This window comes from Pagrus pagrus (assembly GCF_965226575.1).
Source record: "Pagrus pagrus genome assembly, chromosome: 15".
NCBI lineage: Eukaryota > Metazoa > Chordata > Actinopteri > Spariformes > Sparidae > Pagrus > Pagrus pagrus.
The window spans coordinates 21,226,335-21,251,698 of NC_140199.1; the positions used below are offsets into that span (position 1 = coordinate 21,226,335).

General features: G+C 39.9%; 1 protein-coding gene across 8 annotated transcripts in view; it reads right to left on the reverse strand.

Annotated features, from left to right (window-relative positions):
* Window positions 1–25,364, reverse strand: part of adgrb3 (adhesion G protein-coupled receptor B3) — a 122,488-nt gene that overhangs the window by 20,029 nt on the left and 77,095 nt on the right. For all 8 annotated transcript variants that reach the window (XM_084376164.1, XM_084376166.1, XM_084376162.1 and 5 more), the window contains 7 exons: window positions 20,352–20,498; window positions 19,270–19,345; window positions 16,454–16,556; window positions 15,928–15,971; window positions 3,010–3,136; window positions 1,872–1,975; window positions 1,657–1,759 (listed from right to left, as the gene is read on the reverse strand). In XM_084376164.1, the coding sequence (XP_084232290.1) occupies window positions 1,657–1,759; window positions 1,872–1,975; window positions 3,010–3,136; window positions 15,928–15,971; window positions 16,454–16,556; window positions 19,270–19,345; window positions 20,352–20,498 (704 nt within the window). The remainder of the gene's footprint in view (window positions 1–1,656; window positions 1,760–1,871; window positions 1,976–3,009; window positions 3,137–15,927; window positions 15,972–16,453; window positions 16,557–19,269; window positions 19,346–20,351; window positions 20,499–25,364) is intronic.

The following is a 25,364-nucleotide window of genomic DNA, read 5'->3' on the forward strand; positions in this document are numbered from 1 at the left end:
TGAGCCCCCGACTGCTGGTAGGCCCATCTGCTCCGAGGATAAGTCATACATGTAAGCACAGCATAAGTAGCCATGTTGCTCAGCACAAGCAAATGCATTTCTAATGATGGAGTACCCCCACAGATATAAATTTTTGCAAGCGTTTTTAAAAGATTTTTGGCTCTGGTTTGCATGTTGAACTCATAAACTCTCGTAAGTGCGTCCAAATACTGAAACGCTGGCTTGTTAATGAGCCGAAAAACTAAGGACAATGCATTAATGAGGAGAAACAGTAGGGCATAATGAGATGAGGGAAAACAACAGTGCGTTCCTTGCAAAAAGGTGCAGGTAAAGTGAGAATATGGTTATACAATAAAATGGACAATGTGTCATTCTGTAGTGCTGCCAAATGACTGAGAAGGGCATCTGTGTGGGCAGCTTGTAAATCCCAACTACTGTTTGCCAAACAATCTTTTACATTAGCCACTTGTTTACTGGCCAGTTATGAAGCCGGAGAGAGGGAGTGATACATATTTATTGGACACAGTCCTTCTTTAACTATAGCAGTTGTCCTTTTGAATCCTGCTGACTCGATTTGAACTTCAGCTCTCATTGACATCTGAACAAAAAACAGTTTCATATGCGTCTGTGATTGCTTCGAGTCATTTCAGTAATGCACAGTGCACGGAAAAGTGAAAGTACGAGAGCTGCTTTTATCAGGCATCCGCTTTATTGTCACCATTATAGGATCCTTTCAGGGGCGACATCACAATAATTTCATTAGTCTTTGATTGACCGGTGCGCCATGTTTTCTGCTGTGCATCATGCCCGCCTTTCTTCTCCTACACTGTTGAATGTCCTCGACAGCCAAACTATTCTGACTTGTTAAGAACCGCAGCGCTTCACGTTTGAACCGTAGCAATAAAACTAGCATTGGTATTTCATCTCAAAGTGAACAGAATGTCTCCCTTTTTTGTTTTCTTTATAGCCTTGCGCTTTGCAATTAAAGATCATCACTGTCTCAGCGCCAACAGATTGGGGTTGTCTCAAGTTTACCAGAGGACAATGTAACACCTGAGTAAAGACCAATGGTCCTGAGCCAAAACTAAGTAGATCTACATCTTATAAAGGCATTAGAAACACTTAATTTTCCATTTGGATGAAATATGGAAAGCTTGTCTGCACAAGACCAAAGAAAAAATTAGCACTTTGCTTGAAAGAGGCTATAACCTAACTGTTATAGTCTTGTTTTGTACTCTCAATGACAAAGACAACATCTGGTATACAAAAGGGGCTGTCCTGCAGATTATACTTCTGGTAAATGAAGAACGAGAGGAAGCAAATCTCAGCCTTTTCAAAATAAGAGTAAGGTGGAGTAAAAATAATGGATTGATTAGGAACAGGTGAATAAGATGGACCTCACACTATTCTGTGAGCTGTCAGAGCACATGTTCATGTGTTGCAACAGAAACCTGAAGATCTCAAAGAAACACTCACAGTGGCCAATACAAAAGTAACAAGTATCAAGCTCTACTAAGCCTGGACGTGGCCACAGTGAAGTACAACTTGAATCTTTACACTGCCATTATCCCCAGTTAAATCTTTGGATTTATAAAACAACCACTGGAGCCCCACATGTTTAAACTGAGCAGAATAAATCTGTAAAACGACACTTACCACATTGTGCGTCTGCGTTTGTCCGACAAGGATCAATATGTTGGAGCAGATAATTGATAAGCAGAAGTTGAGCAGGATGATGGATCGTTCAGATCGAATATATCTAAAGAAAAAAAGAAAGAAAAACAAATCAGCGGATTTCTTTCAATTTGTATCTTCATGAGATCATTCATCATCACGTGGTTGCGTAATGCTTTTAAAGTGTTTGCAATTACCTCCATAGCACGGCATAGATCACTGCCAACGTGATCAAGGCGAGGCAGGACAGACCACAGCCAACTATCAATGTCACAGATGGGACCCCTGAGTACTCCATGGTCTGTGGAGGAGACGGAGCAAGACGAGGCAGTCAGTGGGAGGTTGGATGTGGTTCACGCAGGACAGTAAAGCTTTTATTGTTGCCCGGAGATGGAACCAATCAAAACAAAACCACCGCCAATCTGAATAGTCCACCGTGGGTTCCTTAGTATACTGTGAGGTTTCTAAGTGCGTGCGTGGGCTTGAAGGTTGTTTAGATACATGGCCAAAACTTTCCACCTATCTGTGGCGATAGAAGACAGCGAAGGCTGAAGCTAAGAAATCTATTGTTTTGTTTGAGTCTGTCATTTGTTTTAACAGTCACACTTTAAAATCATGTGAGCTAGCCAATCACAGGCCTGCGATTTGGGAGCATACTGTACACTGGTGTGGCTTCATACATTGCATACACTTGCCACGATTGAGTCTTTCCAGAATGAAAATCAATTTTATGGCCAAATTAAGATCACTGAATGTTTCAGGCCTGATGCAGCTGAAGGTAATAGATTTCTTTGTGCTATCTCAATTCCTACTGTGTACTAATGCAGAGGCCACAACGTAAGCACCCTCTGTTCTCAATGTTAATTACTCCATCTTGTCAAAATGACAGGCTTCTGGCTCCTTTACAGTAATCAGATTACAGCAGGGTGAGCACAAAGACTTGATTTCAAAAGCTCACCTACAGGTTCTCACACAAACATGTTCAATCTGACAACTTCTATCCCTCTCAATCCCCAAATGTGACTGATGAGAAGGGGGGGGAGACACACACACACAAGCATCAGCATGCACACACCCTCCCGCGTGCACGCGCGCACACAGAGTTATCTAAATCTATGTGCAAACTAGAAATATCCCCCCACAATCTCTCCTTACCGCTGAATTACTATTTAACGGGATTAGCACACCAAAGATTCAATTTGCATTCGCACCAGCACACACACACACACACACTCACTCACACTCACACACACACACACATACACACGGGCAGCGTTTCTCCTTTACATTGGCCTATAAAACCCACACTGAATAACAAATCAATAGCCTACTTACTATTTCTCTTGGTTGCTGAGCCAAAATGGCGAAGGTAGATACACGATCACATAAGCATTTTGTATGGGATGCATCTGTAAGCACCGTTTTACATCCTTTTGTGGACCAGGCTCCCCAAGAATCGTTCCTGCAAAGGAGAAGGCAGAGAGGCAATTTAGAGGTTTTAATTCCAGCGGTGGCACGACTTCCCAGGACTTATCGACATCGCTTCGTGCGTTTCTTTTTTTTTTTTTTTTCTTCTTCCCCTGACTTAATTATTTATTTGAATCGAGAGAGAGAGAGAGAGAGCTATAGAGCCGTATGGACCGTTACGTAAAAAAAGGAGAAGAAGAAGAGAGGAAAAAAAAAAAAAAAAAGCGAACAGACACATCGACACGGCTCTTGTGTGGCTACAAGCAGCATTTCAGCTGGAAGCAGATAGAGAGGCAGAGACACGGAGGAGGGGGAGGACGCACGGAGCTGTCCAAGCAGACCGGTGCTGATTGATTCGCTATACGCAGATAAATAGCAAACAACTGATATGAAAACAGCATCACTCCCTCTTAATGCTCAGATAAGATCGTTCGTATTTACCTGTATGGCTGGTTCTCTATTCCTCTAGATGTTTTCCAAACGATTGTATTCCTTGTTTTTCCTCCTCTCAATGCACCCTGTTATCCTGTCCTTTTTTTCTTTTTCTTTTTTTCTTCCCTTTTCGGTTGATTTTTTTGGTCGCCCCCCTCAACTGTTTTAATTAGCAGCTTTTGAATGCTTCCTTAGGGGGATTTTCACCCTGGAAACGGTGGACAGCATCAGATTGATACTCTGTTCCTCTCTGCTGGCGTGAGAGGGGGAGGCTGATACAATGAGAAAAGAAACGCACGCTGTCGCAGGATCTGTTTATTCGGCTGCGAGTCTAATGATATGACGGGAATAAATGATGTTTTTGGATTATTCCTGAAAACCATTTTACACGAAAGTCGTCGCTCCGCGGCGCGAGGCGCTTTGCAAAAACCACTGCAGAACTAATACCACCCCGCGGAAGCAGCGCAAATGGTTGCAGCCGGTCCCCACTTCACACCACTAGCAGGTGAAATGAAAGGAGCGCTTCTCTTCCATTTGTCATTCGCCCCCACTCATTTTTCTATCTCCGCACACACACACAAAAACATCATCCTCGTTTGATTAAAAGCCCAATGTGCTAACTTTATTGGCACAAACACGCGTCATGGCAGCGTTCAGATGAGCCTTTTGCCGCAACATATTAGGAATCGTGTCAGGCAAACACCTGTTGTCCTCCAGGACACATTGCTGTTTTTCCACTTTACAGCATCCCACTCATTTTCTAAGATAAAACAAGACTCATGCCACTGATTTACATCCCTACGCAGCATACTTGCAAGTTGATTTGTGTGCCAAGTGGCCTCTGCTGTGTGAAGCATTCCTGCTTTGCCATTTGATCAATATGGCAACAATATTTATTGTTCCTGGAAGGGGCCGGGGAGCCCATTGCAAAATTCCAACCAGGGCTGACAACTACTCTTGTTTTTTTTTTTTTTAATTTGCTACCGTTCGTGTAGCCATTTCAAACAACTTTTACATTTTTCAAAAGATGTAAGTATCAGAATAGGTAGTTTAAGCCCAAATTCTATGCAGGCTGTGGATGAATTACACTTAAAGAGCCCAAAATCACCTTAAAGGTCCGTTGTAGATGCATTCTGCCAACTTTAATTTTCAAGGATTTCTTTGGTGGCTTCATAAAGGAAGGTTCAACCACTGGCATTTCACGATAATAGTTGGTGAGGCTTTTATAAACGTATCTCTACTGAGCTGCGCTGAACAATATAAATCAATCAAACTTTATTTGTATAGCAGCGTTCGTACAGGTTAGTGCGGTTCAAGGTGCTTCACAGATGACTGCCAAGCTGGTAACAAGACAGAACAAGTGTGGACTATAATGATAATAAAATAAAAGATAAGATACAACAGAAGAATAAGTGAATAAAACGTCTTTAAACAGTTCCTAATCAAAAGACAGGCTGAAGGGGTAGGTTTTACGTTTACGTTTAAAGATTACAACACTTACAGCTGCTCTCAGATCCTCAGTGTCTCGGAGCAGAAAAGCTAAAAGCTGCCTCATCAAAGGTTTTAGTCCTGTACTTTAGAAACAACTGAGTCATTCAAGAGGACCTGAGGGGCCGTGCTGGTTAACACAGTGTAAGCATGTGAAAACAACAAAACAAGTAAAAGAATTTTAAAATCAATGCCACTCTGACGGGCAACTAATGTAAGGACTTTAATAGTGTAATGTGTTTTGTGTTCCTTGAGGTGATACAGAGCAGATTTGGTGAAAAACCCGACATGACCCTAAAAGTTCAGATCCATTTCAAATACCAGGCTAAGGTTTTCTTACTCGTTGCCTTAAGGTAAGTCCAAGAGAACTTAATCTTCTTACCAGTTTCTCTCTCTGAGCTTGAGAACCTATGACTTAAAGTTCCGTTTTATCCTGGTGAAGCTACAAAATGTTGTGGTTGTGTGACACAGAGATACTAATATCTTACATACATTTAAAAAGGGTAATCAGCTGGTACTGTGGAGTTATCAGGAAACCTGGTGACATTCAAATGTGTGTGTCTTTGGCGTAACAATGGAAAGAGATGACATTACTGAGCAGTAACATATATAGAGTGAAAAGCAGTGGGCCAAAAATTGATCCCTGGGGAACTCCCTAGGGTTATTTTGGAGAAGTTATCAACTGCAACAAAGAACTTTCTGTTTGAAAGTAGTATCAACCCTAAAGGTCATTGGTATGTTAATGTGTCCTAATGTCATTGAGTGCTTTTATCAGGGCTCGCTCAGTACTATGCTCATCCCAAACACCATATTGAAACATTTCCAACTTGACTTTGAACCAATAAAATCGTTTTCTTGAATTTACATTAGTTTTCCTAAAATTTGACTTAAAAATTTAAGATTGGAAATTGATCTATAGTGGGTATGAAGAGGCTTTTTTCTTAGAGTCATCACAAGTGTAGTCTTGAATGCTGTAGGAAGCATGCCTCCTTTCATTGAGTGGTAAAACATTTTGAAGACCTCCTCAAACAGAGTGAAAAAACATTTTTCCAAAAGGAGGCTGGGATTCAGTCAAGGGTGCATGTGGAGGACTTCAGTGTTATTACCACTTCCCTTCCACTTCTACTCAGGATACTAGAAATGTTCTAAGAAACTGTACTACTATATATTCTGAAGAGTTCTTCAACCTAAAGTAGATGCCATATCGTATTGTATCATTCAAAAATGTTATTACTATTGGGGAGGTTGTTCTGTGCATTGTCATACATGATTGAAACCAACACTTTGAGCATGTCTTTTAGTAGTAGTGCAGCCCTTTTATTGTTTGAGGTAATTCCTGTAGGACAGAGAAATAGGCTGTGTCGCTGGGTGACCAACAAGCATCACACCCTTCTACACAGCTGCCCACATGAGATCGCCTTTTGAGTACAGAGCTGTTCTACTCTCAAAACATGATTGTCAGATTCAGGAGCAAACCCACTTTCCAATGCATGCTCTTTTGCGATGAGATTGATAGCATGTGTGATGCCTCTAGTTTTTGAAAACTTTGCGATGAATCCACCTTTCCCCCCCGGTGAGGACTCAATCCTTGACATGATCTGTTCCTAACTTTTGACTTGCTAGATGTTTTCTTCTCTTTTGTGCCAGTGAGAGAAGCTGACAGGAGAACATCCCTGACTGGGGATTTATGTACGCCATGTCTGATGTGTCGTCTGACCTTATCTGGGCTCGGTGGCCTTCGAATATAAAACGTCCCCAAGACAGAGTGTCAGTGTTGATGTTAACCACAGTGAGACTGATGATGTGACGTTCATCATATACCCTTTGTTGACCACTTTCTATCCGTGCAGTGATGTATTGACAACTTTGTGCCACAACTTCCAGGATTGAAATAGAATTTGATCGTGCTCCAATTTGAACACATTTCAGTGTCAAGATGCAAGATAAGTGACAGCAGAGTGACATAAAAAGTCGACAAAGTTTTAGACATATTCAATATTTAAACCCTTGCGTCTCGCTGAAACAGAGAGATAGACAGTTTCTCAAACTCCAATTAGGTTTATGTTCCTCGCTGAACTTTGACAGATTGAGTTCCTCCAGGCATAGAGATCTTATTACTAAACCCATCACATTTCCAGATGTCCAAGTAGTGCACTTAGGAGCCAAACAGTGAAGCTGTGCTTCTTCATGGTTGTCCATATAAACAAGCAGCCGTGTAGACTAAATTACCAAATTTAGCTGCATTTTTTAACGTCTGTGTTGTTCTTATGCACGTCAGTCAGCTATGCATGTGAGACTACCATATGCTATTTCTTCAGTAGCGTGGGGAAAACAATTCAAAAACCTCTCTTAATGCATCGCATGCCCACATCAGATTAGCCAGGCACTGGACTGGGGGCTTAAAGAGTGCCTTAGGCAATGCACTTTAGGCAATTTTATAAAGTCTTGAGAGACTGACACACAATGACGGGCAGAGGAGGGCGGGGGCAGCGCTGGGAAAAATTATTACATCCATTGCGGATCACTTGATGACGGGCAATTTATACCAGCCCGTGGGCCACGCTGCGTGTGTTAACTGAGTGAAGATGAAAGAAAAACGAATGCATTTTTTTATGTAGCAGGAAAAAAATGCATTAATCCTGAGTGGGACAAAACCCATCAAAAGGAGGTAGACAAGCAAGAGAGCCTGCTGTTTTGGTTTTAAAGTGAGGACATGAATGACTCCACAGGTGCATACAAAGTGAAGGTGTCATGCACCTGCTAATAGCTCCATTATGCCTATTATCACTGCAGCTAGGTGACCTTACGCTGACCTATAACTGTGCCTGTCCAGATCAGTTTGTGTTCAATTTAACACAGCTTATTTAAATCTTTTTTTACTCTACGTGAAAGGCAGGCTGGTTATTTGGTCTCTCACAAATGACTCAACCCAATTTGGTTTAAAAGTAAAGCGACACAATCAAATCAATCACAGCTGTTCATTTGTTCGTTGCATGTAACACCACTGAGTCATCACAGCGCCATGACACTGCAGCTGTAATTCTACTTCATGCACTACCTCAGGGTGTACATGTGATTTGCCCCAACTCACATCCTGTGCTGTCACACACGCAAATACAGAAATACCTCCCGCTGTCAACTAATGCATGGTTAGTGTCCTTATCAGTCCATCATGTGTCCTTGCTGGAACAAAGCTTACAATTACTGTAAACATCGCCCACATTGTTACTTCTTTTGCCTGCCAACGTCCTTTCACAGAGATCAGTTCAAAGTGGACCAGCAGAGGTCCAGAGCAAATCCAAAGGTGCTTTAATTTAATCTAAATGAATCCACCAGAAATGAAGAATGCAACGCTCTCACCGTTATCGTCTCCCGATCTGCAGCGAGGACATTTCCTATTCACGTGAAACAGACCTAAAAACAACAAAAAAATCTTCCTACACGGTGTCCTTGGACTAAATCCAATCATGTGTGTGTCTTTGGAGGATATGTGTCTATTTGAGGGTCGATGATGTGAAAAGGCTTGACAACTGCTGATCTCAGATATGAAAATGTCAAACAAGCTTGATGTCAAAGAGGGAAACCATTGGAGAGCCTATCAACAGAATTTTAAGAGATGGATGGAACCAAAAATCAAAGACAACTTAGACACTAAATGTAACATTTCCACATTAAAATGTCTAAAACACTGCCAAAGTACATTTGCTTTATTTTTTGTTTTGTTGCGTATTGACATATGCTAAATCCTTCCATAAATATTCCAACCCAAAGAAATCCTGATTTTATTCAAGACAACGGTGTGTGTCACTTCGAATTATCAGAATTATCGGAATTATTCGATGATACATCAGAGAGTGAAGAAGCAAGTTGGTGAACGTATGAATACTTTATGACATTACTTCTTCCTTGAGTTACATTCGTCCTGCCTGAGTTACTTTGATAGATTTTCATCTGCAATGGTGATTACCAATGAAGACAACAACTCCCATTATACCACTCTACCTCTCCATGTCTTTGGTTTTCATCATTTTGGTTGAGGGTCGCTCACTTTCATAAATTGCATATTGTGTATTTAGACTGAAAGATACAGCTTGAGATGTGCATTGTGTGCTCTAAGTATGTATCACCTGCAGCAGGTGTATGTACTGTTGAACTTCTAAAGAAGCTCCAAGTAAAGTAGATCAATATGATCAAAGTGCAGATGCATACCATAATTACAGCATGAATCAAGATTTACACACACAACTAGAATGTTACAAGAAGCATATTAGCATAATATAATTATCTTTATCTTTAACTGTATGTCGTGCTTTTACTATAAAACTACATGGTTTATATATATAGGTTTCTGGATGTTGACTTGGAGGGCCAGATTTAGTTTTTTTTCCCGTCACGGAACATCAACAAAGGTGATATTCAAGAGTATCAAATGGCACTCATGTGTCTTCTGGTGTCTAGATTATAAAATTGTTGAAAGACGGTGATCAAGAACCATATCTTACAGAAAAGGTTTCTCTTGGTTCTTTAGATTCACTGTAGCTGGCAGTGTTTGGTGTGTCCTGTTTGGCTCGAATCCAGCATCTCCAGATGTTTGTTGAACCTGAAGGTGCTACAGCTGCTTTTCACACCTTGATGCGTAAATGATTCATAAGCTTTGATTCCACAAGAGTATTCCCGGTAACGTTCATGGTACGAACTGTGTAGCACTGAGTAATTTGAGATGTAGCTACTGAGATGAGTCATAAGTAAACCTGAATTTGTTTTTACATCTCTCTCAGATTTCTTCTAGCTTTTCTACTATCCTGTATTTTAAGATGAATTTCTTCAATGTTTAGCACTTATACTGTTTAAAACAATGCAGATAAATCCACTAATAAAGTGCTTGTTGCTGCTCAGTCTTGTTATTACAGGGGTCTCCTACAGCTTTTTATGACAGCCTTTAGGTTGTTATTGTTTAGTATATAGCCTTGTATGTTCTGCAGAGTAAATCATCTCAACCGTTTCCAGTTTCAGCACTGTAGTTCTGGCAAATGTATCATACATGTTTGGCCATAAAGATTGCAATCTTTGTGGTTACACTGCGCCGTAAAAGGTAGCTACATTTAATACTTCCAATAGCAACGAGTAATAGTGTAATTTACAATTTATTAGAGTGCTTTAGAGAGGACACAAACAGATTAAACAAGGGGAAATACATCTTTAAAAGTGAGAAACAGGTGTGTGTTGTAAGAAGATGGTTTAAAGAAAGGTTGAGATGCTGTTAATCCTGATGTGGCACGTCATTGGCAAGCTTTTAATGATGAAGGTTGTCCTTTTCAGTTTAAGGTTTGGCCTCTATAAGACTCTGTTGGATAATCTCAGAGGGGATGCTCAAACATCTGCGATTAAAAAGTCTGAGAGACACTCATATGGCTTTCCATGCTCTGCTTTACAAGGATTCAGAGGATTTTAATTGCAGGGGAGAGCCAAAAGGCTAGAACGAGCTTGTAATGTCATTCTGTAATTTCCTTTTTTTCTGCCAGTTTAGTGGCAGTCTGGAACAACTAAAGAGCTAGAATTTATGCAAGTGATTACAATACTCAAAATGAGATTAATAATCTTCCCAAACCCATTTAAAGAAAGATGAGCTGAGAGCTTAGACAGGCTGATAAGTAATCATGATCATGATGCAATGATACAACATTTCCAAGATAGTGCAAGATAGTGTGAGATAGTGTCATATCTCTTGATTTTATTGGTACATTATTCCTCCAAAATATTTATCTTTGAACACTACAGGGACATTAACACATCTGAAATCACTGAGTTCCATTTCATATTTTTCCCCTGGCGCAGTGGTGGGATATTGGTAATTTCAGACTTGTTTGATAGCTGAAAATATTGACATTTGAAAGAGTAATAAAAGTGTATGCATCTGACCTGTTTACACTTGGTGCTGTGGAGCTGCAGACTTGAGAGTGAATAAAAAAAAAAGGATATTGGCTCCCTGAATGCTCTTACGTTTTATTTTTAACAGCGCATGGAGCAAGGCATACGAGCATGATAACTTATCTCTACTTTATTCTTCATTGCATTTATTTTCCTCATGACTTTAAAGGTAATCACTGTGGCAGCCAGGTGCTACATTTTGCTCCAGTTTTCTGGGTTACAAAACTAGTCAAAATTTGACGATCCCAGGAAGCGTGGCTCACTTTGCCTCACTTGAAACCTGCAACGCTAGTTCTGGCAGGAAAATAATTTTGTTTACTTTACTTGCGAGGAATTACATGAAGATCAAATGGAAACAAATTGTCTTAAAAGCGCAATATGTAAATGTTGGAAGGTAGTGTTACATTTGACTGAACTAAAATTTGCCATATTACAGCCGATATTACACACCATTTTCTGTAACAAAGCTGTATTTAAAACCCACAAACTCTACAAAAAATGTGTTATTTAAAGGTGCAATATGTAAGAATGTAAGGTTACATAATTGAGAAATTAACTAAACTTATCAACAGAATGTGAAGACAGTTTTGCGTCATTACAAAGACATCTATGTATTGTGTTGCAGAGATCTGCTTGAGTTAGCATGCTAACCGGCTAGCCCCTGCTTCTCCTGTCTTGTATTACCACTGTGCCCCTCAGGAAGCGATGATCAGATAGGAAACAATACCAATACTCTCCCAGTTCTCCGAGCTCCCAGTCCAGGCATAGTCAGCTAATATCATCGCTAACTGCCCTGCTAACTGAGCAATCTAGCTAACGGTAGCGACAGATAGCAGCAGTAAGCAGTTATTGTGGTGATATGCTGCACCCTATTTGCACCCTGGCTGGCAAATCCTTACGTATTGCACCTTTAAACACTTGTCAAAATGAAGCAGAAAAAGCTCTGCTGTATTGTTACTGTTTTTTTTATATGTTATATTGTATATTTCTTTGACATGTAACACTATGTTTTGCTGTTTTTACTAACTGTTTTGCCGTTTTTATTAAAGTGTACAGAGACTCTCTATGTGATGTGCATTTTAAATAAACTGAAGTTGAAATTGAAAAGTCAATTACAATTAAAACTGTATTTAAATATGCAATTAAATTATTATTAGTGATGCATAACATTAACATAGCATTTTAATAGTGTAGTTGGAGCTCATTTCAATATATTTATACAATATGATGCTGCTTAGTGTTTGCAACAACCCTACATCTATATCCTAAACTGTCTTTTTTTAAAAGGTGCAATATGATTCTGTACAATAGCCTGCCCTTAGTTTTTATTTATAACAGTATTATGTATGGTTCTGCCTCGTCGTTAGCGAGTGTGTGATAGATGATCTGCTGTTTTTATCTTGTCTAGAGGAATCTTTGTAAATTGAGATTGTAGATTGAGTACTCAGTGCTGACAAAACTAAAAGGATGTGCCTCTCAAGGTCGAAGAATGCAGATGATGGTGCTTAGCAGATCGTTACTTAGAATGAAAAGGTGGTTGAACGAGTCACAACTTACAAATACCTCTTTTTTTTTCTTATAAGAAAACCTTTAAAACATAGCATTGAGTGTCTTACAAAAAAGCTCAGGGTGAAGTTTATTACAGAACAGATGATATTTTTTCTTGTGGGTTAACCCTAACCCCTAACCCTTTCTTTAAGTGCAAGGGAAAAAGTATTCAAGCTAAATCTTTTATCTCCTTTGAAAATGTTACATTCAGTACATATATAAAAAATTATAGTTGTCTGATAAATGTAGTAAAAGTAAAAGGTAGAAATTATTGCATTTTCTTCTGAAATGTAATGGGGAAGAAGTATAAAATGCATGAGATTGACCTACACATGTGAATTACAAGTACACGTACCTTAAAATTGTACTTTTTACACAACAGTAGTTGAGTAAATGTACTTAGTATGAAGATACTGTATATAATAAAGGGGATCTTGTAGTCTACAAGTGTTAATATACTGGTGAGAAAGAATTTTGTGCCATTTGATTGTTTCTCAGAAATCTTTTGCTGGCCTACTTCCCCTAATTTAACACATTATAATATATCAGATTATTCTCATTAAACCAGTGCTTTGATTCACAAATAAAAACAGAACAGTCGCTTGCTGCCTCTCATTACTTCTCCTCTCCCTTTCTCCAAAACAGAACAATACATTTCTCTAGTTTTGCAGTTATTAAGATTTAACAGCCTCATTAAAAATGCACCCAGTCGGTTCACTTTTTGAAGCAAAAATACGGGCAAAAGGACACAGAGAGCCTGAAAGTAACTCCAGAAAGTGTGGAGTCTATCACAACATCAAGCTTCAGCTTTGTTGTGATTTCCAGCATCTTTGGTCCGCCCAGTCGCTTACATAAAAAGACAAATCACAGCAGTTTTTCTTCTTGTTGTCACATAAGCAGCAGAGACTCAGGTGTGACAGCTGTCTCAGCCCCGCGGCTGTCACTGCTGCTGCCTCCACTGTTCAGCTCAGTATTCACACTTCTGTATCTGGACCACAATGAGTTGGTGCGACGGGCAGCGCAGAGGACACGGTTCTCCACTTGTGAACAACAATTTCATTCTGCTCATTGTTACAGTGAGCACTCTTATTCAGCTTCAACCAACATGGCTGACAGATGGCGCATTACCCCCTCGATGAGTGCTGAGAGTGGCCGCTACTGTGTTAAAGGACGGGCCAACTGTTTGAAATGAACACGATAATCGTACCATGGAGTCATTCTGTGGTGCTCTGATTGAAATGACTTGGTGTGGATCAGACAAATAAAAACTGATGTGAAACACTTGGTTTGTGAAAGTCAGAGAAAGAGAATGGAGCAGAGTTGTCCCAGTTGTATCATTGCTGTTCAAAAATAGACCAGTTGCCCTCAAATACCATGATAGAGGACAATTCACATGCTAAAATAACAACCTCATATAAGCTTTTGCCTAAGCTGGGTTACCCACAGCTGCTGTCAGGTTGCCATTAATAAAACAAAACTAAGGTCCTAATTCTTTTGGTAAATGCTCATCAAACTTTAATTACACATCAAAATGCATTAAATAATTAGCATTGATATACTGGAGGGCTGTGTTGTAACATGCTAGTCTGTTTTAGAAAAATATTAGATATACTGATTCAGTTACCAGTCAGCAATTAATCTTGAAATTAGAAAGATTGTAATTTCAGTCTTGGCTGATTTGATGACACCTGTGGTTACTAATAACACTGGTCCCCAAGTTGCATATGAAAGAGACACTTATTGACCATTGGGGGAAGCAAACTATCCTTGAGAAGCTACTGTGCTTTATCAGGAATGCAACAGAGGGAGAGCGATTATTGTGTTTGTTTACAGCTCACCCAAACAAAACATGGGCTGAGAGGACTCCCCGCATTCAACAGAACTTGTCGTCTGTGTCACTTCTAATGTGTGCATGCATCGTTGTGTGTGCAATTTGAACCCCAAACAGGAAAAGCAGCCCAGTGACAATTAAAACTGCTATAAATAGGAAGACAATTACAGCGTGCAAAGACAATTGCTCAAGAATTGTTGAAATGTAGAAATAGTATTAAAAAATAGGGTTTGCTCTAATGAAAACTTTAAGGCTTATGACTGTTAATAATTCAACAGCTACAGCTTCCTATTTTGGTGTAATTAGTGAATAGCTGCCTCTCAGCTAAAGCAACAAACGGGCCTCACTGCAATGGAGCAAGGCACGTTGACCTTCTCCAAGCAGAAATGCTCCAGTAACTTCGGTGTTAATCAAGTGACACTGACGAGAACACCGCTGTCAAACCAAAAATCATTGCACTGCAAACAAGGTGATATTAAATCCCCTTCAACAGCATCAAAACATCAGACTCAGCCAAAACAACCGCAATGATAGAGGGTATGTATAGCAGGCGATAAAGATTTCAGAAAAGCATTAATTGGTTGTGCGAGTGTATAGGACGTGGACAGAATAATCACAACACATTACAACACAGTGTAATGCAACCTTATACAATTACTTTCTTTGTGATGCCTCTGATGCCTAAGTCTTGTTGTCATAAGGCTTTAGTCTCTGCTGCTTGTGTTTCTTTTTTGCAGCTGTGTTTTGCATATGTCCTCGTGATTTTAAGGAGTTTTCACCTCGCTACGTTACATAATTCTGCAGTACTTGCGGCTGATGCTCCGGCACTTCAGGCAATCACTGTCTGGCCTGACTGCAAGTTTCCTTATCAGCGCTCGCTTGAAAAATTAGTATTTTTGAGATGTCAGTTGAACACGCCACACACTGCTAATTGTTTTTTAATTAAACATTCTGTGCAGTACCACTCAGTTATACGAATATCTCTACAATTTACAGAAGTGAACTTATGACTCATGAGTGAGTCATATTGTGTCTGCATTGGAGTCTTGACGAAATCATGACGGCATACGCTCAACAACTGCAACTGTAGAACCAGACAAACATTGAGTCAGATGCCGAAGACACTGACAACCTCCACAAACTGAGCAACAACTGGCTGAAGCATAAACACCTAAAGTTTCACCGATGCCTGTGTTTTTCTTTGTCTTTTGTAGAGGGCTATTCGATATCAAAAGGTATTCCTTTATTTTGTCCACCCCCTGATGAGAGTTCAATGCATAATTTAGCATTGCAGGTTTTATTCACCAGCTCTCTTGCTTTGGGTTTTCATGCTTCTTTGCAAAGATGTGCCCAAGAGAAATTCCCGATTTTTGAAGACGAAGGAACAATGCACACTACCCCAATATCAGAGATGTAACAGGAAAGTAATTAAGCAAGTGTGTTCTCCTAATAATAACACACTGTTACCTTGATATTTATAACGGTAACTGACAACAAGACCCACGAATCCAAACAACACAGAAACAGAGTTAGAAGAGTGAAAGTGCATGCCCACTTACATGATGGTGCTGTCCCACAGTGCACAGTAAGGGTTCATCGTTCCCTGGAAGGCAGGAAAAGGACAAAATGTTTATCAGGAAAATGATGATGATAACTGATCATTATAATCGTCATCATCATTATAAATTAACTGCACATCAGTCCTTCTATGTAGAGCTTTTGAACATGTGTTCCTTCAGACACACACACACACACACTTGCTGACACGTTCAGACTGAGATGCACTTTATCTCCACGATGAATAAAAGGGCTGAATCATAAAAGGGATTGTCCATGTAATTATCTGACTGCAGCGCACTCTCCTGACACCGGATGCTTGCAAATTAATTATGGAGCCAATTAACCGCCATTGTGCGTTGGCTAATGGGTGCTGATATGTGCTGTGGTCATTGTCGAACATTCAGACAACAGACAAAGAACTCTTTCAAGAGTTTAAAAAAGAAGGAGCCTTTAATCTTTTACTGCATTATTCATAGGTCCAAACAAAATCTTTATCTGTTGATCTATGCAATACATTTTTCTTACATTTGCCAGGTGGGCCAGTTCAATCTCCAGGTGGGACTCGGTTGCCTTGGGCTCAGGTCTCACAGTCACAGCGATGACCTTGGAGTTCACGACTGTGTGGTTCCTGAGTCAAACAAAATCACACAAATGTCAGAAAATGAATACAGTTTCTTGGCTTTGTAATGAGTTAAATTAAGGGTAAAATGCAATCTACCTCATTCTTTTACATAATGCACGGTAGAAGCTCACATTTAATATGTGAGCTTAACTGCATTAGCATACTGTACATCCCTTTAAATGTTACATGGAGCTTATGGGTAGAAAGGATGAGCATCAGACAACATTTCCAGTGTAGAAAGCCTTAACTCTGGTTTTACTTCAAACACCTGAGGTCTCTTTTTTATGCTCCGTGAAGAAGCATTAACACTTAAGGATTAGGTTTAAGTGCAGAGTCTGTGAGACTTATGTCGGCTCTATAAGGAACGCTGGTATGAAAACCTGATTTAGGGTTTCGGAGAAGATTATGTGCACATATTTTGAATTCAAACGTCCTCTCTGCTGGCAAAGTAATAATTTTAAATTCATACAGCACATTCTTTGAATTAATTTCTAAACTAGTCATGTATGTTTTTCTTCTCTCGTGCGGCTTGTTTTGAATACATATATCAAACACTCAATAACAGGATGATAGAAAAAGCTGCCCATTAGATGTCAAAGCAGCCATACAGGATGTTTGCCAGTAATGGTGCTCAAAACATCCAAGCAGACCAGCAAGCAGAGTACAAATCAAAGGCTCGGCCTAGACGAACAAGATGTTTCTTTGTGTCCTTCGCTTTTAAAATCTGGCTATAGTTCTGTCTCAAAAACCATCTCCAGCTATTGTATAGCTGACAGAAATTTTGTTTTATTAGAAGCTGAAATCTATGAGCGCCTCCCACTAGGAAGAAAACTGACAACTTCACAAAGGAAAGTAGAGGTGATACTGCAGCAGCCCACCGTCCTACCAGCACCACTCAAGCGGAGAATATTTTTATCCGACTGTTTCGTACGGTACAAGTCAGTTATTTTAAAATGGAAATCAATGGAGTAAATGGATTCGTTTTTCAGCTCTCCACTTTAAGTGCACTGAGCGACTTTTGACATTTGGCGACAAAAAAGTTATTTTCCTCTTCGAAACTTCACAAGCTTAAAATTTGGCAAATGGAAAATCTCCTCAAGTCTTCGGCTAAATCCAAATTTTCACCGCCACAACTTCGCCCTTGCAGACTTCCGTCACATGTACTGTGACACGTTCACCGTCATCACGTAAAGTCTGCGAGGGTGCAAGACTGCGAGACCGCTCATAGACAGGCCTTAATGCTACAATAATACAATTCATTTTGATTCAATCTACAGCCTCTGCTGCTATACATTTCTGTATCATGATGTGGCTGAATATTAAATAGGCCTACATAATTCATGTAACATTTTAGAAGTAATTGTTTTACACATTTATGAGAATTTCTGTTTTTTGTTGAGTAATTAAATCTCAAGTCTTGCCTCCAAGCAAAATCTCTAGAAGTCTGCTTAAAATCCCTTTGAGGGCCCTTGCAAACTGGTTGAATTGTGGGTTTGGACAGCCCTCGGCACTCACACACTTCCCTGGAAAACGTCTGCAAAGTCTGCAAGCGCAGTGAAGTCCAGGCAATTGGATTCAGCTTTTAACAGTGTCCACTTGATCTGCTTATCCTCCTGTAAGTCTGGAGAGGGCGAGCTTCAATGTCCCAATATGAGCTCATCTCCACATGTGCACAGAGGGCTGCTGCTCCACCTGTGACAGCTGGCCTGGCCGGTCATGGTATGACCGCTCTGTCCTTGGGACGGTGGTGCCAGGGACTTGTTGATTGGGGTCTGACACCAGGTGTTTGTGCGGGACAACCCACTGCTTTTCCAGACACTAATGTCATCCTTAATTAACTCCATATTCCATGCTACAGTGAATGTGTTTCATTTGCTAAATTAGAGTCAACACAAACACACTAATTTCTCAAAGTTTTGGATATGAATGTGGTGTTTGTTTTCATCAAGATTAGAAGAATCCGATCCAGACTCACAGAGGCCCTCCCAGTTCATGATATGGGCTTTCTTTAAAATGTTTTATTTTTTAAAAATATTTTCAGAAAATTTCAAAATAAAGGTTTTTCATCTGGGTAAAATTGAATTATTGTTATTAACTTGATCACTGCAAACATCCTGCAACAGCTTTTTAAACGTGTACATGTTGCAAATTATCCTCAGGGTTTTCTTGGATGTTCAGGACAAATTCCGAACCAATGCAGTAAAAAATAAGTAATCTGTGAGGCTTAGAATGCATATAAAAATAATCGCATAAAGAATACAATTTTGCTCTGAGGGCCAAACATAAAAAAAAAAAGATAACTAAAAGTGTACAGTCAAAGGATTTTGTAAGGTCCCATTCATTTATCAGACGTTTTTACATGAGATAGTCAATGACATGAACTGGAAAATGTTCTCGATTCTGGCTGAGTTGGCTGGAATGACCTTATTATAATAAGTATCTTTAAAGCCATCAACTTTGACTTAAAACAGCATGTACATTAAAATCAGTACAGAGAGAGTATCTGGTATTCTCTTTCTCCATGGAAACTTTGAATTCCATGTCTTTGAAGAGGATTAATTCAGGGACATTGGAGTCAGGCGCCGCCTGTTTTTAAGACTTGATCTACTGCTCTGAATAAAAAAGGACACCTCGGCTGCTTCCAAAGGATTAAATCTGCCTCATATTTCCTCTTGCCAGCAGACCAGAAAATACAGACAGGGAGACACGCTGCACTTACTTTGGTGAAGGTAGCATGAGTCCAAGAGTCTTGTAGAGAACTGTTCCCAAAATGAAGACAGGCGATCCTTCCATATCTAAAGGGAGAAATGAACAATTCACACCATTGTCTGGTTTTTATAGTGATAGACTTTCTTTTTCACAGTATCACCAGACCTCATTATGCAACTGGAACTTGTTGCCAGACATTCAAAATGTCCATACTGTATATTATATAAAATACAGTAAGTTCTGCCATCCAATAACTTGGTGAATTTTCTTAATTTAAAGGAAAGTCTTGATTTGGAGTAACACTTGGCTCGAGCAAACCTGCAAGTTTGCAGTGCCAAAGCAGCTTCTGCCAATAACACTTTAAAAGAAAATGATTATTTATTTATTTATTTTAACAAGGGGCACTTTTCGCAACTTTTTCCCACAGACTTTGTTGACTCCAGTAAGAGAAGTGCTAAAGTCTCCAGTTGAATCAGCTTCTTACACCGTCCAAATTAGAGTGGCTGGGATTAGGCACAGATTTCCAATCAATCCCTTGTTTTGTTATCTTTGATATATTCCAGATAAGACTGATTACACCAATTAACCAAATTGTCTGGCTCTGGATATACAGTGGCGACTGGCAGTGTTTGAAAGGATGCTGAAAATGCTGCGTCAATGGAAAACTCATTGACTGAACAAGCGCAGGCAAGCAGACTGGCTTTGTTCGAAGGCTTGTAGCATTATTTCCCAAAACAAGGGGTGATGTAGCATAAAACATAAAGAAAATACCTTTGGCAGATGACCGATGCATCTGTGTGAAAGTCTATTGTGAGTTTTCAGACAAAGCAATTCAACTAAAGTCATTCTGCTTTTGCTGAGATGTCAAGATACTTGTTTCCCATTGCTCAGCAGTGCTCATGAATCCATCAATGTCTCTTCACTATGCATTTATCCTCGTTTCTACTTCACTTTCCTCTTTATAGTTTCATACTGGAATAAACTTTACAAACATAAAGTCTGTACATGAAGACAGTGCATGTTGGAGTTCTAAAGAAATATGCGTTGGACTCGAAGTAGAAGTAGCTCTGTGAGACACAATCAGTCACATACCTGCTGACTGGGAAACAAAGAGGCCCTTTGGGATGACCACTTTATCTTCGGAGTTCCTGGCCCAGTCAACCATGCCTTTACGACCCTTCATGGGGAAGTTGATGTCAGTCATCACAGACACTGCGGGAAGTCTCTGGATGCTGGCCACTGCAGAATTCAAACACACAGACCAACGGAGAAATACTGATGATCAATAGACTTTAGAGTATTTATGAGTTTGTCTCATGGAGAATCAACCCTCTTCAATTTATCAAAAAGTTGTCCTGTGATGAAAAATTCTCCGTCACATGTTTTTTCTGTCTTGTACACACGGGTCATACATTCAGTGTGAACTGAAGTATGGAACACACACGTATAGATGCATGCTTGTTTTTTTGTACTTCCATATGTATGCATTTGTTGTGTGTTCACAACAAGTGTTCATTTTTGCTGCATAGATACTGCACATTAGCATCATTTCAGACTGATCTGAAAATATACATATTTGTTGCCTGGAACAAATGTCAAATGACATCAAACTGGTCAATAACAAACTTTTCTTCAAGAGGGGAATAACAGAGACATCGTGTGGAACTGTTTTTGTACCTTTTTGTGTGCTTTTGTAGCTGTGTCCAGCTTATGGTCTTGTTAATACTGAGCCATTTTATTGGTATTTTTCGTGGTTGAATTGTGAATATCATGACGCAACCTGATGCCAGCATCTAGTTAGTTTTCATGAGGACTGGAAACAGCTAGTTTGGATCTGCTAAAAGGTTAAAAAAATATGTACAACTTGTCCATAATGACCATGTTAAATCTTTATTTATTTTAACAAACTGTAACTTAAAAATGGGGCTGAGAGCAGTTGCTTCAGTCAGAGACAGCCTTAATGCTATGCTAAGCTAACCAGATGCTCGCTGTAGCTTCAAGTACCTAATAAAACAGACATTTCTTAACATTGCACTGATGGGAGGAGTTTTCAAAGCTACCATATGAGTGAATTTTCCATCTTTACAACCTATTAATATAAATCAAAGCTTGACTTTCCAGCTGTGTAGCAGCTGAGAAGTTTCACTCTGCTTTCCACGTCTAGTTTACGCCCTAAAAATGATGTAACATTGCACTCTTAGTGCAATATTACATCACTCTGGGAAGAGCATATCTTGTTACCTGTGTTCACCTGCTAAATCTTGAACACTTCAGATCAGGTGAGCACAACGGAGCTGAAAACTTTCATCTTCCAGAGGTTGTGCAACAACCCATCTGCTCTTTAAAGGCAAATCTGTATTCCAAATATAAACCCAAAGAGTCAAATCACAGGACTGAAGCCTGCAATCACTGCCAAATTGAGAGGCACATCTTTAAATACTCTCGCTAAAACCACACAACAATGACTTCTTGTTACCGATGTGTCCAGACGCTGTTAAAGATTTGTTTGCATCAGTAATGTTTAAGGATGACAGGTCAACATTTTTCCAAGAATACTTTGAATAAGCAGACAATTTAAATGTCAAAGAAACCCCTAAATAGGTTGTTAGTGCTTTCATGTACACATTTACCACATAATGCACAATCAAAGAACTGGCACCTGACAACCGGTAGACAGGTAATCACCTTAATCACTCTATTCTTCTCTCGCCTCCCGCTGAGGTGCCATAAAAGGCTGGTCCGTGCACTAAGGCGACGACAAGGAAAATTCCCAGGATCAACTGAAAAGGCCTCAGCATTACAAGGGGAAAATAAAGCTGCACTGTTCTCTACCTGGTATCACATCCAGTCCCGGTCAGGTGGTGCTTCAGCGAGGGGGAATCTGAGGCTAATCCTACCATTGATGCAAAAAAGCTCTATTGTTCCTTGTGCTCTGCCAATAATACAATTTGAATGCTGGCAAGACGCCATGTTTGAGTGAAATCTGTGACAGAAGGTGTGTCTGTGTGATTCGGATGATCCAGCAGCGGGCATGAAATCACAGAGCGCCACGAGACCCGGAATTTGCAAAAAAGGCCTGTTCACAGCGCCAGATGTTGGGAGCAGGAGTGGTAAGAGAGTGTGTGTGTGTGTGTGTGTTGGGGATTTTAGTCGTGGGGCGCACTGTGAAACACAACAGGGTGCTAGGAAGACCGTCTTTCAGAGTTCTGGGTAATTCTGCAGGTAAATGGGGCTTTGCACTTGCCTGATGGAGCCAGACAGCATAAATAAAGTGATCAGTTAGGATTGCGATGCCTCTGAACAGCGATTCGGTGCATTCTGCATGGCTCATTTTCATAAGAGGGAATTATAGCATTGCTCATTACATCTGAATGCGCTCATGAGAGGTTCAGTATTAAGTAAACTGTTGAAGTCAGACAACACAAACATTTTGCATGGAAAATAAATTAAGGCGCATTTGGAGCCATTGTGTGTGTGTGTGTAATTGCAATTAATCACTATTAATGTCAAAATATTCTCTCGACCGTGAAGTACAGCCTCACAATAGACAGCCAGAACGAAAATGTCAAACGCACATGATGCATTTCACCTTCAAAGCGTTGTTTAATTTTCTAACATGTCCCATGCTTCACTTTGTCCTCCAAGTGTTTGCTTGTAAGGAGAGAGGATAAGTTGCCGGAGTGGAGAGCCTTTTGCAATCAAGGTTATTTGACTAAAAGTGGGAGGACAGAGGACGATGCACCGGTGACAGCCAGTATTTATCTAGGTGTCAAGAGGCTGCCATAAATTAGTGACGAAATGATGCCGCAATATCTTACTCAGCCAGATGCTCTCCACTTGGCTTCCACCGATGGATCCACAAAACTTTCCATTCCTTTAATCAAAAGGGCCACTGTGGTGAGAGCTCAAATTACTGTGTGGCCAGCTACCAACGCCTGTGCTGTGTCCAGGGGTGAAATAATTATCCTGAAAACCCTGTGTCCATGTCCTAGTCATGTATTGTCAAAATAGAGTTTTGACTATTTTCCAAATAAACAACAAAATACGACTAAATAAATGCACCTTTTGTATAAAAACCCGATGTCTGCGAGACACATTCTTGCAATACAACGGCAAATTTGAAAACACAAAAAAAAGCAGTATTTTTTCTTGGCATTTACAACAAACAGGTAAAGCATGTAGTCGGTTCTTTCACTAAAAATGTCTCCCTTCAAGACCTTTATATTTTTCCACCAGCAGCCAGTAAGGTTCTGCTTGATTATAGCCAGAGGCAGCTCATTACTGCCACATCTTCAGATAATTGCTCAAAAGCCAGAAGGCCCTACAGTGCTCGGATTTTTACAAAAAGCTGCTTCAGGAATCTGCCTGCTTCGGTCCTGCATCGCCAAAATGATCACAATCCTGCCGGACTTTCAGCGTTCACGTGGTCTTATTAAGAGGTGTTTGTCACAAACTGGCTCAGGGAATGTGACAAGGGGGAGGTTTACTGAAAAACAAGAGTATAAAAAAGTCAACACTAACCATTACACAAACCAAAGGACAATAGGCTTCTTTTAGATGAGCCAGAACCATACAATTTCAATCGCTGTCTTGCTGAGTGCATTGCATGATGGTTAATGATTTTGTCTGACTTCCTCTGGAGGGTTCGACTGTGCGAGACAGAAATCTCGCGGGACAAAGAGCGCTAGGAGCCACTGTTTCTCTTTACAAGCTGCAGAAGTGAAATGCTTGATGGGGAAGGCTTAGGCCCCAGTCACACAGAGACTCGCTACAGTTGTGTTCGCTTCAAAAACACCTTTGAAAAGCCTTTTCTGGACAAAACAGCGTGGCACACCCATGGAGCCGTGCTGCGAGTGCCATCATATGTTATTATGAGGAAAAGCCGGGCGACCCAGAGCTTTGTGCTGAAAAGTTGAACATATTTCTACTCCTAAAGAAAAACACAGTGTGCCCACCAGTGCTATTAACTGAACTCTATAATTGGCTCTGCATAAGTTTTACATCACAACTCACAATTGATGACACTTGACATTTTTAATCATTATTCCACAAAGTTTATCTACATAAACTGAACCATTAACAAAATCTATTTAATGAGTTTATTTCCACTGTTAACTATTTATCACATTTGTGCAGTCTCACATTTGTACAGTAAGTCAAAACCCACTGACCCAAATTGTTTAAAAAAGTAATACGTGGTTATGCTTTTGACATGCAGCGTTCAACCCCCCTGCTGATTTGTTTTAAAAAACACTCAATTAATTTGTAGTGAGCTGTTCTTCGAATACTTATACACCCTTAAGGCTAAAACAAATCATTACAACCAATTATTACAAACGGTCTGGGAATTGTAATTGTTGTTTTTTTTCCAGCAATTGCAAGATATATTTATGTTTACACTCATGTCCTTAGATATCAGATAGCCAGTAATAAAGAGAAAGCTGAAGAATTTGCCTCCATCTACCAACACAGCAGGTCAGTGTTTAATTCAGGCTGGGAAAGCAGACACACAGAAGAAAACGATTAGCATTAGTAACTTTCTTTCTTTCTTTCTTTCTTTTGTTTGTTGTTTTGCGGTTGTACACACACTCCTGCTGTTTATTATCTTTACTTGATTCAGTTTTACCTTAATGTTTTATTTATCACATCTTCACAGAGTTATCTTTTTTGTTTTCTATGTCTTCTTTTGAGTAGCCTTTGATTTATTCGAAAAAAAAAAGTGTTGGATGTTTCTTGCACAATTTAAGTAGTCAGTCAGGAAATTGAATCATACTTTTAAATGTATGCTGATATTGACAATGTTCATCTACACCTCAACAGTGGGATTTCTACTGCGTCCACTTTATCAGCAACAAAGAGCGCTAAAAGGTTCCTCTTAAACAAAAGGCTCAATAGCCAACCAAGTCCTCTGAAGTTGGAAACGAAGCTGCAGCAAAGCTAACAAAACCAAAACAGTTGGGGACAAATGCCAAAAAAAAAAACCTCCATAACAATATCCAATCTGAACTACAGAACAAAAAAACCTGTGAGAAACTCTCACAAATAGTTTGGCATAAAACCGGATGAGTCAAAGACCAAATTGATCATCGATATACCAATCAATGA